Source organism: Oenanthe melanoleuca, unplaced genomic scaffold, assembly GCF_029582105.1.
Source record: "Oenanthe melanoleuca isolate GR-GAL-2019-014 unplaced genomic scaffold, OMel1.0 S095, whole genome shotgun sequence".
Lineage (NCBI taxonomy): Eukaryota > Metazoa > Chordata > Aves > Passeriformes > Muscicapidae > Oenanthe > Oenanthe melanoleuca.
The window spans coordinates 1-12,501 of record NW_026612744.1 but is presented as its reverse complement, the minus strand read 5'-3'; the positions used below and the strand labels follow the sequence as shown (position 1 = coordinate 12,501).

General features: G+C 39.1%; 1 protein-coding gene across 1 annotated transcript; it reads left to right on the top strand.

Moving 5' to 3' along the window:
* Positions 1-653: 653 nt before the first annotated feature.
* Positions 654-12,092, top strand: LOC130266588 (nuclear receptor corepressor 1-like; the record flags this gene model as incomplete). Its single annotated transcript, XM_056515837.1, has 10 exons — positions 654-761; positions 2,001-2,137; positions 3,636-3,763; positions 4,814-4,965; positions 6,837-6,950; positions 8,215-8,271; positions 8,715-8,767; positions 9,489-9,555; positions 9,927-10,099; positions 12,002-12,092. Coding segments are annotated over exons 1-10 (1,080 nt in total), but the record flags the coding sequence as incomplete, so codon positions are not given.
* Between the last annotated feature and the right edge of the window lie 409 nt (positions 12,093-12,501).

Below are 12,501 nucleotides of genomic sequence, written 5' to 3'. Positions count from 1 at the left end.
TGGCATTTGAAGCAGAGCTGGTTTTCTGCTTTGTGAGTGCCTTTTTTACTGACTGCTTGAGTTAAGCTGCTGCTGGATGCTGATGGCATTCAGGGCCTGAGTAACGCCCTGGGATTTAGTGAACTGTAGGTGACACTGAGTGCATCCCTGGGACTACCTGGATCTGAAAATCAGCAACAGTTCATGGAATCCAAAAACTTTGTACAAGAAACAAAAGTGAACTTTGTGTTGTGCTAAGGAAATTGACTGTAAATGCAGAATCCATCTAAAGACTTATAACCTCTTTAAAATTTATTTAAAGTGACCTACTTTTCTTGTCAAATTGTAACTCAACTGGTAACTGGTAAAAGGATGTATTCTGACAGTATAATCCTCAAATCTTTGTGTAGACAATGCTGACACGTCTCATTTTGAGCCTATTTAAGACCCGTTAACGTGTTTCAGACTGGAGTAACCTATTAAATAAATACATCAGGAAAAAGCTTTTACTGGTAATGGTTGTTTTGCTTAGGTGACTATGGCTGTAATGTATTGTGAGTACATCTGGTACTTCAGTGCTTATCAGCGATCTTTTTCCCTTTAGGCGGTTTCCTAGAAACATGATTGCTTGCTGGTCTTGATCTCACAGCTTTGTGGAGACTCCTTCCCTGATAATGTCAAGTTCAGGCTACCCTCCGAACCAAGGAGCTTTCAGCACGGAGCAGAGCCGGTACCCGCCCCACTCTGTGCAGTACACCTTCCCCAGCACCCGCCACCAGCAGGTAAGGGGACAGCCCAGAGCCTGGCCTGCAGCCAGGCTGTACTTCAAGATCTTGCCGTGCCAAAAAAAGGGATTATTTCTGCTTTTTAAGCTGAGATAACACAAGTCGTTCGCATTTGAAAACACATCCGTGTGCCCTGCTGGGGAGAGCTGCTGCCAGTCTGCTTAGTTAAATACTTGTGGGGTGTCTTGAGTTTTACTTTGCCCTCCTTGCCCTTTATTAGTATAAACGTCCTGGTTTTATCATTGGTTTCTCATGATTTGAATAAATTCGGTAGGGGTTGTGTTCCTAAACTTCTGCAGCAGTATTGGGCTAGAATCTCTAAGTTAAATGTGGTACTAGTCAAAATTCTGTGCAAAAAAAACTTCTGTTACACTGATTTTTTTTCTGAAGTGCTGTACCAATGCTGCTGAGTTCTGCTGGCCAGAATGGGAGTAAAAGATTTCTAAGGATATCCCACTTGCTTATTTCTGCCAAGCTTTTATTCTGCCATCCTGTGCTCTGTGTGTGGAGGACCAGCTGTTGGCTTTACGACAGTTCAGGTTTCCCTCATTTTAATGACATTCTCCTCCTGCTGCAGATAGTGTGGATATTTTCTTCTACTTCCATCTTAGCAAAAGGAAATTCAAAAACTGAAACTTTTTGGCTTGCTCTGTGTTTATTTTTAGATAATTTATGAAAACTGAATCTCATGGGTAATGATCTATTACATGTCTTGTAGAGCTTCTCTTTGCTTAGTGCCAGCTGCATGTAATTTTTAAAAGCAAGTGGTTGATCATACAAAAATACAAATAAATGGTCTTTTACCTCACTTTGATTGTAAATTGTGTCAGTTGGAAGATGCATCTTGTGTGACTCTTAGTCGTGATTAATAGTGTCTCATATAAAAATGTCTTGAGGTGGTAACAAAAGAAATTGCCTCGGTTGCTCTCATTTTACCACTTTGCAGTTGGATGTGCAAGACTGATTTTAAAGGATATTTTTAAAAGGCTATTCATCTGCTTGCTGCTGACTCATCTGTGTTTTGTTAGAAGTTGTTAATAAATTAGGTGGAATTCCTAGTATAAATATTTAGTCTCTTTCAAGTTTATTTAAGTCTCGGAACTGCCATTCGCCAGCATTTTTTGAGCTGGAGTAAGACTTTATCGATCTGGTGTTACTCTGTATTAAATACCTTTGGAAATGCTCATGGTCACTGCATGCTCTTGTTCCTATTAACACGAGAGGTGTTCCCCTCAGGAATTTGCTGTTCCCGACTATCGCTCGTCTCACCTGGAAGTCAGTCAGGCCACGCAGCTCCTGCAGCAGCAGCAGCAGCAGCAGCAGCTCCGGCGCAGGCCCTCCCTGCTCTCCGAGTTCCACCCAGGCTCTGACAGGTGAGGAGCTGAGCTGGAAGGTGTGAGCACCAGCCTCGTGCATGCAGCTGCTCTGGGGCTACCTGAGGACACACACAGTGGACAGCAGCAGTGGATCAGATGCTGGAGTTACTTTCGGTTTGCCAATATCTCCCTTCCCAATGATGCTGCATGCGGGATGTTGAGGGATGATCAATGTGCATCATCATTGTAGGTTCAAGAAGGTTCTCAGGCAATGTTTAGCATCCATTTGAAGAACATTGAATGTTCTCTGAACATCAAATTCAGAGATTAAAATCCCACTACAGATCAGAATGATATTTAATGGATAGTAGCAAGTTAGCAGGAACATGCTTCTGTTTAGGGGAGAGATTGAAATATGATTTATGCACTCAATTCTGTGTTAGGCAGGCTGCTGGTGTACAGTCATAATTAAGTGTTAGTGCCTGTAACAGCCTCTTTTTTTTTCTTGCACTCACTCCTTGTAAAAACCTTCTTTTGCATTGGACTCTTAGTGAATATATCTGCTAGGAGCAACTTTATATGCAGGATTACTGCTGGAGGTTTATTTTGGCTATAACTGGCCGATCTGGTTCTGAACAAATACCCATGATGAATGTTATGTAAATACTGGTCTGGCTTAAAATCTCATTAGGATATTCCCAGAAATAACTTGATGATAGTGAAATCTGGGGCTTCCATATTGCCTTCATCTTGTGTCAGCAAAATGTCAGTAAGGCTCTGTTTTAATGCTGAGAATCACAGCAGCTTTTAGAGTTCTCAAAATTGAGTTTATAGCAGTAGTAAATCACACTCCCCCCCCCCCCCCCCCCACCCCGACTGTAAATTTGTAAAAGCTTATTTGGTAGTTCTGGCAAACTGCAGGAAACTGCTGCTGTCATCTCTTCAGTGGCACTTCATAGGAAGATGTTGAAGCATATGAGGGTCTTTTATGGACATCCTGTGCACTGCACTGGGAACAGCAAGTGATAACTGTTGAGCATTTTCTGAGAAGGAGGAGTCTTTAAATGACTCATAGATTGAATCAATGACTGCTTCTGTCACAGAGTAGCATTTTAGTAGAGATCAAGTTCCAAACAGACTCATGGCTCATCTCAGGCGTTCTGTGTATATTTAAAAATTATTTGGCTGCAGAAATTCAATAACGGAGCTGTTGTGGCCATTTTCAGTGGAATATAGTACTGTGTTTTTCTCACGGATTTTTGGTGTGTTAATTTGGATCAGAGCTTTGATTTGAGCAATATCCTTGTAGCAGTGCTGAGTTTTTTTTTAAGGTTGTGTAATAATAGGAGTGCCTTTAACTTGAGAGTCAAGTTCACTTACTCTTCTCCAATAGATTTTAAGTATTGTATTTTTGAAGTTTATACTTAAAAACATTTATCTGCTTTACTATTCAGAAGGAGCCTCACCGAATTGCATCTCCTTTAAAACTGAAAAGTGTTGAGGATTTTTCTCATATCAAAAATGTCTATTTTAACAATTTATCTCTTATGTATAGGCCTCAGGAAAGGAGAACTGGATATGAACAGCAGTTTCATCCAGGTCCATCTCAGACAGATCATGATTCACTGGAATCTAAGCGACCACGTCTTGAGCAAGTGTCTGATTCCCATTTCCAGCGTGTCAGTGCAGCCACTGTCTTGCCTTTAGTGCATCCTCTGCAGGAAGGGTTGAGATCTGCAGATATTAAGAAGGTAAAGCCATTTGCTGTTACAGTGCTGAAGGCCTGACTTGCTGTGTTGCAGTGAGCTAATTGGATTTTTTCTGTTAGGTAATTTTTTTGTTTGTTTGGGTTTTTTCTTTAATCCCAAAAATTTACTTTTACACATTATCAGAAGCTGTGATCATGAGTCAGTGTTACTCTCTTACACAGTCTGACTCAAACACAGTAAATAGACTGGAATTCTGAGTTGCCACTACTCTCTTAAGTCACTCAAACCTCAGTTGTAAAATGATCATAGCATAGTGCGTGAAATATTTCTGCTTTTCAACTGAAAGCTGCTGGCAAACGCATGCAAGTCCATTTTTTCCTGTAATTAACATTAGGAATGAATAGTCAAAGTACTTCTTTCTGCCCCCTTTTCCCTTTTAAGCATTTGAAATGAATCTGCTTATTTACATAACACTAATTATACTTGTCACTGTCTCATTTTGGCTAAATCGAAGACAATCTAGTTTGGGGTGGGTATTTCCTATTTTAGCTATTGGATATTAGAGCTGAATTCAAGAGAACTTCACATTTATAACCACAACTAACTCTAGATGTGTTTTATCAGGCTGATCATGGTTATCTTCAAGAATATCCTCCTCAGTATAGGTGCAGAGTATTGAGGAGTGGCTGTCAAGTAACCCTTCCTTTAAAAATAAAAGTTACTCTTTATGTTTATGAAGATGTATTTTAAAAGGAAGGCATTTGGGTCTTATTTTGCTTTCAAGATAAATATTGCAGTATGGTGTTTTTGAAAATGAAACTTGGGAATTACACTATCATGTAAGATTTAAAGTATAATGAAAACTTTAATTGACTTCTCAACAGAGATACACATAACTGGAAATCGTTGTTAATTCCTGGGTGTTTGGTTATTGATCATTCCCAAGTTATGACTGATTTCCTCTCTGTCTCCCCACCATCTCTTGTCCCAATGGAAGGACCCAGCTTTTGGAGGAAAGCATGAGGGACCATCTTCTCCAATTTCTGGTCAGCCTTGTGGGGAGGACCAAAATGCTTCACCTTCCAAGCTGTCAAAGGAAGAATTGATACAGAGCATGGACCGCGTCGATCGCGAAATTGCCAAAGTGGAACAGCAAATCCTCTGAAGAAAAAGCAAGTAAGCACAGCAGGCACTGCTCTTGTTTTCTGCCAGTGAAAGAGGTGTGGAAAAACCTTATTTGGAGATGGTGAATTTTTTTGGTTAATGAATCAGATGCAGAATTTGAAAAGGAAAGGTTATGTGTACGATTTTATTTTAAATGAGTTGGACGTCATGCAATTTTAAACATTTTTGAAAGCAGGAGAAAGCCACATAGGAGCAACAGTGGTAGATGGGTTTATAGTTGAAACTGCTGTGAAACAAGGGCACTGTGACTGTAATTTCAGCTTCAGAGCTGCCTGCTGGTTGAGGGGAGGATCATCTTTCTTCTGTCATAGTCTGTGCAAGGGGAGAATCCCTTGCATGCATCTCCAAAACCAGAGCTTGTACAAAAGTCCCTGGATCATCTTCTCTCCCAAGGGTGAGAGATCCTAACATCTGGAATTAAGGTCAGCCTTGGGGGCAAGTGCAGTAGGAGGGATGTGAAAAAATTCAGAGAGCAGAGAAATAAAGGAGGAAATATCACTTTTTTTTTTTTATGGCCCTTTCTATGCTTTGCATCAGAGCACTGCACTTCAGCCACTGGAAGCAAAGGAAGTGTTTGCTGGCAGAAGTTGCTTTCCCAGTAGCTGTTGTGGCCAAGTAAACCCACCCTTCAATTGAGGCATCTGTTAGTCATTGACAAAAGCAAAGTCCTTGTTTCCTTTTCCTTTTCTGACTTTCAAAGATCCAGATAGAAAAAGTGCCAGCTTCACTCTTTTTCAGTTGGAACTCTGGAGGAAATAAGAGTTACACTGTAGGATTTGTTAACTTGTAGGTCCAGGATAACAAACAGACAACTCTCAGGAGCTGTGTGTTTTTTATGGTCTGGAAGCATTTAATTACGTCTGAATTTTAATGACCTGTAAAGTGACCTCCAGCAGAAAAACAAAAAAGGCTGTCACTGAGTACCTGTTTGTTAATGATACTTATCTCTCTGTGCACTTTTCCACAAAATCAGCAAGTGCTGTGCAACTCATCTATGAAGGGTCATTTGTGCACATTTGTCTGTGATTTGACTTAAACATCAACTTTATAGATTTTTTAAATAACTGAGTCCATGTCTTAAGGCATTCTGCTAAGGGAATTCTTGCACAGCAGAGTAGCACATTCTAGTTAGGACTGTAAGGCAGGATGGATCCCTGGTGTCAGAAGTTCTTTGTTATATGTTTGTGGCAGGCATGAGTGAAGGATATTTTAAAAATTAAGATGTCACTGGACCAGATTTATTTGATGTGAAAGTAAATCACAGCAGTGTAGTAGTTAGGAAAGGATTACAGGGTGGTTTTGGTTTGTTCAGTCTTGGTATGTTTTTTTTTGCTTGTTTGGTATTGTAACAGTCTTGGAACTCTAATGCGTGCTGAGTGGTTTATTTTTGCTGTGAAGTACCTTTAGAATGATGTTCTCTGTGGAGTGTTAGGAGGACTTTTGTACCTTTTGAAACCATGAGACAGCTGTAATGATGGCACTTGAACATCCACAGTGCAGAAAGGCAGCTCCGTGGTTTATTTCCACTGGGAGAAGGCAGCTCTGATGTAACTCTTCTCCAAAGTTTATACTTTTGTTTAAAGTTAAATAATGTTAAGTTACGAAGTGACAGTGGCTTTAGCTATCATGCTGAAACCTGTTTCAAGGCAGGTGAGTCTTGTAAACAGGAAATTTGAGTTACCAATAGCACAAAAATAGTCTTGTTATTGTCTCTGTGGGCCTTAAAACCATTTCATTCATTCCTCGTCATTGCAAAGCGAAATAAGAGGCAGTGCTGACTGATCAGCTGCGTATTTTAACTCTGGTGACTAATTACTGGTGGGGGAACATGGATGGCTGATTTTCTTTCTTTGGTCTCTTAGCAACAACTTGAAGAAGAAGCTGCTAAGCCTCCCGAGCCGGAGCGGCCGGTGTCCCCTCCTCCCGTGGAGCAGAAGCACCGCAGCATCGTCCAGATCATTTACGATGAGAACCGGGTGAGTGCCCTGCACCCCGCCCAGGCCTCTCACTGCCTCTCTGCTGACACTCATTAGCTCTTCATTTACTTCCATGGAGAAAATTTTTCTGTTTTGCTGATTTTCCCACTCCTCTTTTACTATTCATTTGCTTTAAATGAAAGGTATTTTTATGACATTTTTATTCTTGATCATGGGAATCATCCTTCTATCCTGTAAGCACTCTGAGCTGTGGGCCTCATGCTTAGACCCTTGTGCTGACATCCATGTAAAAACACACACAATTATGTCCTTTTAAGTGTGTGATATGAAAAATGCCTCAGAAATTAATCTTGAATTCCCTATTCCTCACATGAGCTGACAAACTTGGCTGAAGACTCTACTTTCAAATGAGCTGAAGAGAAAAAACTGCATATGTTGTAGGATTTTGTGCCTTCTTTATAAACTCTGTCACTTAAGATTTGGATAAATAAACAGATATGAAGTAGTAATATATCAGTGAATTATGAGCTTTTGTTGTTTAGGTGGTGAGGAAAGTTCAGGAGCTCAGTAATATTGCCAACAGTAACAGTAAAAATGCTTCCTGCCTTTTTTCCCCATGGTAGTTTGAGATTAGGGAGTCAGATATCTGGGGAGTTTGAAAGTATTGTGATCTTTTGTGAGTGATAAATGTTTGTTTAATTTCCCAATTTTATTCTGTAGTTTAGAGGAGCAGCTAACTTCTATTGCAATAGCTTTTAATTTTTTTTAATCTGAGGAGGTAAAAACCCCCTGCAGACAATGCTAGATTTTGTACAGTACAACTGTGTCCCAAGCATTCCATGCAAGGAGGGGTCAGAATTATTTTGTAGTCTTCCCTTGGTGTGAATGAAGGACCTTTGACACACTTTGTGTGTTTATGTACACATGGATTCACACTCCCAGATTTGGCAATTGGAGAATTTTGGTCTCTTAATTCCGTTTTTCAAAGCTAACTATACTTTATTTTACTGGACACCTTTCTTCCTCTTTATAATTATTTATTATGAAATGCATGGTTTTTTTGGACTGCAGAGGTCAGTTTCTGCTTTTATGCTTTATCAGCTTCCAGACTTGGAGTTCAGAGTCACTACCACACAATTCAAGTACAGGTTTCTTTATTTGCTGAGGCAACACTGCAGAAGTAGGTTAAGAAGGATCTCGTGTGGTCAAGCAGGGGTTTAGCAGAGACCATAGAGTTCAGATCCACATTTCGTATGAACTTCAGAGGATTTACTCAGACTGTAAAAAAAAATCTTGTTTGCAGAAAAAAGCAGAAGAAGCTCACAAGATTTTTGAAGGTCTTGGTCCAAAAGTTGAATTGGTAAGTTGTAGAATTCTGCTTTTTTTGTTTTGTACTATTTTCTGTGTTGTCAGTTGCTCTAATTCTGTTATGCTGAACAGCTGTAATTCTGTGATTATGTGTAGAAGAAATGTGTGTCTAAATGCACTGGTGAGTTGGGGCTTGAGTGAGTTCATTTGCCATGTAAGTGTGATTTTTTAAAACAGATTTTAATCTATTTGAGAGAACAGTTTGAAGTATGAAGAAATTAAGTACTGTTATATACATAAATAGTTACAATATAATTTTAAGTAATGAAATCTGTGCTTTGTGCTGAATATCTTCTAGTCCCTTCAGCTCTGCTGCATCTCAGATTGAGTGCACTGTTCTCAGAATACTAAAATATTGTTAAATGTGTTGCATACACATTTAGAGTTCCAGGCATTGCAAAGTGCTAAGTGTTCCTTTCTCATCCCAAATTGCAGCCACTTTACAACCAACCCTCAGACACCAAGGTCTACCATGAAAACATCAAAACGTGAGTGCTTTGATACCCTCTCATTGTCCTATTCAGGGCTTAAACATTCCCTCACATTTTTCACTGCTGTCATCTCCAAATAGGATGTGGGAGTTTTAACCATAAGTAAAAACTTCCAGTCCATGTAACTTTCTGATTTCTTTGTTGTAAAACAGTTCTGCAAGATGTGCATTATATGTGCTGAAGGCAGAGGGAAGCCCTGGCTTTCCATCTTCATTTAAAGACAAAAATAAACAATAAAATTTAAGTTGGCTGTCCTTTAAAAACTTATCTTAAAAAAAGTAATTTTTGTGCCACTCCATCAAATAGATTTGTATAGCAGTTCCAAAGTACTTATTTCTTGAATAATTTATTGGAAAACTTAATTTTAGGGCTGAATTGCAAAGACTTTTCCCCCATAAAAGCATAATAGCTTAAATCAATTTTTTTTCATTTTAGCATATTATCTCTCTTGTGGTAAAGCAGAGCACCTGCCTTGAAATTGGAACCTTTTGTGTCTCAATTGCTTGTTCCAGCCATCTTCAAGAATCTCTTCTCTGAAAAAAGACAGTATTAGGTGATTTAGGTAGCTTAACTTCACTGGGAATTTTCCCTATTTTTTACCCTGAAACTGTTATTCATAATGAAGATCTGACATCTAGAATTGAGATGGGTTTTGTTGAGTAGTTTTGAAGTGCTTGATTCTTATAGTTCACTTTTTTCTCCTAATTTTGTTTTCCAGAAACCAGGTGATGAGGAAAAAGCTGATCCTATTCTTTAAAAGAAGGAACCATGCAAGAAAACAACGGGTAAGATTTTCTAAAAGAAGCATGTGGTTGGTTTTCTGTCTGGACCATTGTCTTGCATTCCCAAATATATTAATTGGAAAAATAAGGTCTTAGGCTAAAACAAATATGGGATATTTCTGGAAGGCAGTAATGACAATTACCAAATACCACTAGGATGTGTAAAGCAAAGAAAGAGTGTATAATATTCAAAATCTACATTTTTGTATCCACTTCCTCACCTTTTTTGTGCTGGAAATTTGGTTTAAGTCATCTTCAACATGGAAGGGACTGGAGCAGGAAAAATCTGTGCATTCCAGGAGCCTGCCTGTGTGACATGTACTGATCACTTGGTGTATTTTGCTTAGTTCAAGGTTTGCTTTTGGAATTTACAGGAGCAAAAAATCTGTCAACGTTATGATCAGCTGATGGAGGCATGGGAGAAGAAAGTAGACAGGATAGAAAATAATCCACGCAGGAAAGCCAAGGAGAGCAAAACACGGGAGTACTATGAGAAACAATTCCCAGAAATCCGAAAACAGAGAGAACAGCAAGAAAGATTCCAAAGGTATTGCTGGAGATTTGAAATATTCCTGCAAAACATCTCTTCAGTCTTCAGTTTTAAAGTGATTTATAATAAAATCAGTTCATTTTAATTATTAAGTTTTATGTTCATCACTTTATTGCTTTAAAAAGAATATTAATGTGTCACAGAGTATAAAGTGAAATGTTCTTCCCTTTGTTCACTGTGTTTCCATGGCATTGAGCTCAAGTTTCACTTCCTCTCCTAAGGATCTCCCTGACTTTATCTGTCCACTGTCACATATGTCCCCTTTGCTGTCCCTCCCCTCCAGCTGTGCCAGCAGTGCCAGCCTCAGCCCTTGGTGTCCTCTCATCTGCTGTGATGTCCACAGGGCTCCTTTCCCCTGTCCCTTTTCAGATCTGCCATCAAACCCCTTATTTTCCAAAATGAACACAAGAAAAGGGCCAATTAGCAAAGGCTGCTTAGGTTGTGGTTAAGCTGTGATTTAAGCTGCTCAAAAAGGGGTTTGTGGAGTTCTGAAGACAATTGGAGCATCAGCTTCCCATGAGCCTGTTCATTTTGGGCACCCACCCTAATTTACACTGGTATTTTTCTGTCACTGTTGGTTTCTGTTACTCCTGTGTTTCATGATCCCTGTATTCATTAGCCCCCACACTCAAAAACCATTTATCTTCTTAATTAACAATTTGACTGATCTTTTGTTGTACTTGCCAGGTAATTTTATTCCAGACGTTTTTGCATTTTAAAATATTCAAGGTGCAGCAATTAAGGCCCTATTATTTAATTTTAATCTATCAGACATTTGTTAGATGGAAGCTACAAGGAATCTTAAAAGGAATGAAGTGCAGTTCACTTGAGAGTTCACCTTGCAGTACTGTAGGTAGAGAGATAGGATTTAAATTAGAATTAGGTCAAGTTTGATTCAGTTGTGTTGAAATCTGTTTATCTCATGTTCAAAATCATTTCAATACACCTTGGAGAGTTCCAGCCCCATAAAGATTTAATCTCATCTGTTGTAACCGTCTGTCTTCATCACCTTTTTGTCATAAAACATGGGGAAAGCAGAGACTTTGCAATACACTGTGAAGGCTGAGAGATTATAGGGAATCAAGAAAAGAAGAAAGTTAGTTGTTAGAATGGGAACAGCACTCATACATAAGAAGTTTCACTTTAATGACTTGGGAAGGGGTCATCTCTTTATATTTATATACTGTAAAATAATGTCCTCTCTGTCTATAACTGTGCTCTAATACTATTGCCATATAAATACTAAGGGCTTTTCCTCAGATTTTGTGCAAATAAATGAATTCACTAAAATCCTTGAGGTATTTTGTCTCTCCATTTAGTAGAGATTTTTAACTCTGAAATGCTTTTTGACCCACACGCTGTAGTATATTATTATGATGTTCCTAAAGGTAAAGATCACAGGCTGAAAAATTCCAAATTACACCTCTCCCCATCAATTCAAAAGTGGAAAATCTTCTTTTGTTGTTACAATTCTCTGTGCTGTATTAATAACTTGACCAAACTGATAAAAGACAAATTTAGTTTGGTTTTCTTGAAAAAAAACAAAAAGGCTCTTTCGAGTTGTACTAATTAAGGGGATAATTTCTGTGCCACTGATGAGCATTTCTCATGCTCAGCAGAATCAAATTCATTTATCTGAAGCACCTACTTTGCAGTGGAACTGGTAGTAACACCTGTTTTTGTGCCCTTTCTGCTGAGCTTTGCCAAATCACTGTAAAACCGAGCAGGACATGACAGACTTTGTGCTCTGACTCTCCTGAAGAAAGACCAGTCCTAACTGATTTGAGAGACTGCTAGCAGCATTATAAGGAATTTTGGAGGTTGTTGTGGTGTACAAAACCTGCAGATAGAGCTGATTTCCACTTTATTCTTTTTCCTTCTGTTTTCCCCTTGTTTCAGAGTTGGCCAAAGAGGGGCTGGCCTTTCAGCAACCATTGCTAGAAGTGAACACGAGATTTCAGAAATCATCGATGGACTCTCTGAGCAGGAGGTGAGGCTGGTGGCTGTGCTTTGCTGTAGAAGCACAGCCAATAAATATCTTTTCACTTCCAGTGAAAGGTGTCTTGTAGGGGGTTTGTTTCATTGATAAGAGAAAGTTCTCTCTTTAAGAGAATCTGGGTGAAGTGTGGCTTGAAGCAGATCTTACAAACACTTTTTTTTTGAGGGTTTTGCTTCCTAATTGTATCTGCCCTAGATTTTCCTCATGTGGCTGTTCACTGCAGACTTGCTGCAACCTAGTTTTTTACAGCTTTAACAAACATGTGAAAACTCTTCCTTTTCTCAAATCCTCCATCATTTTGGTGTTTCATCAGTTGCAACACCGCTTCCTTTAGCTGCCCATAAGTGCTCATTGCAATAGTGACAACTTCTGCAGGAGTTGTGTACAAAAAGAAGTTCCC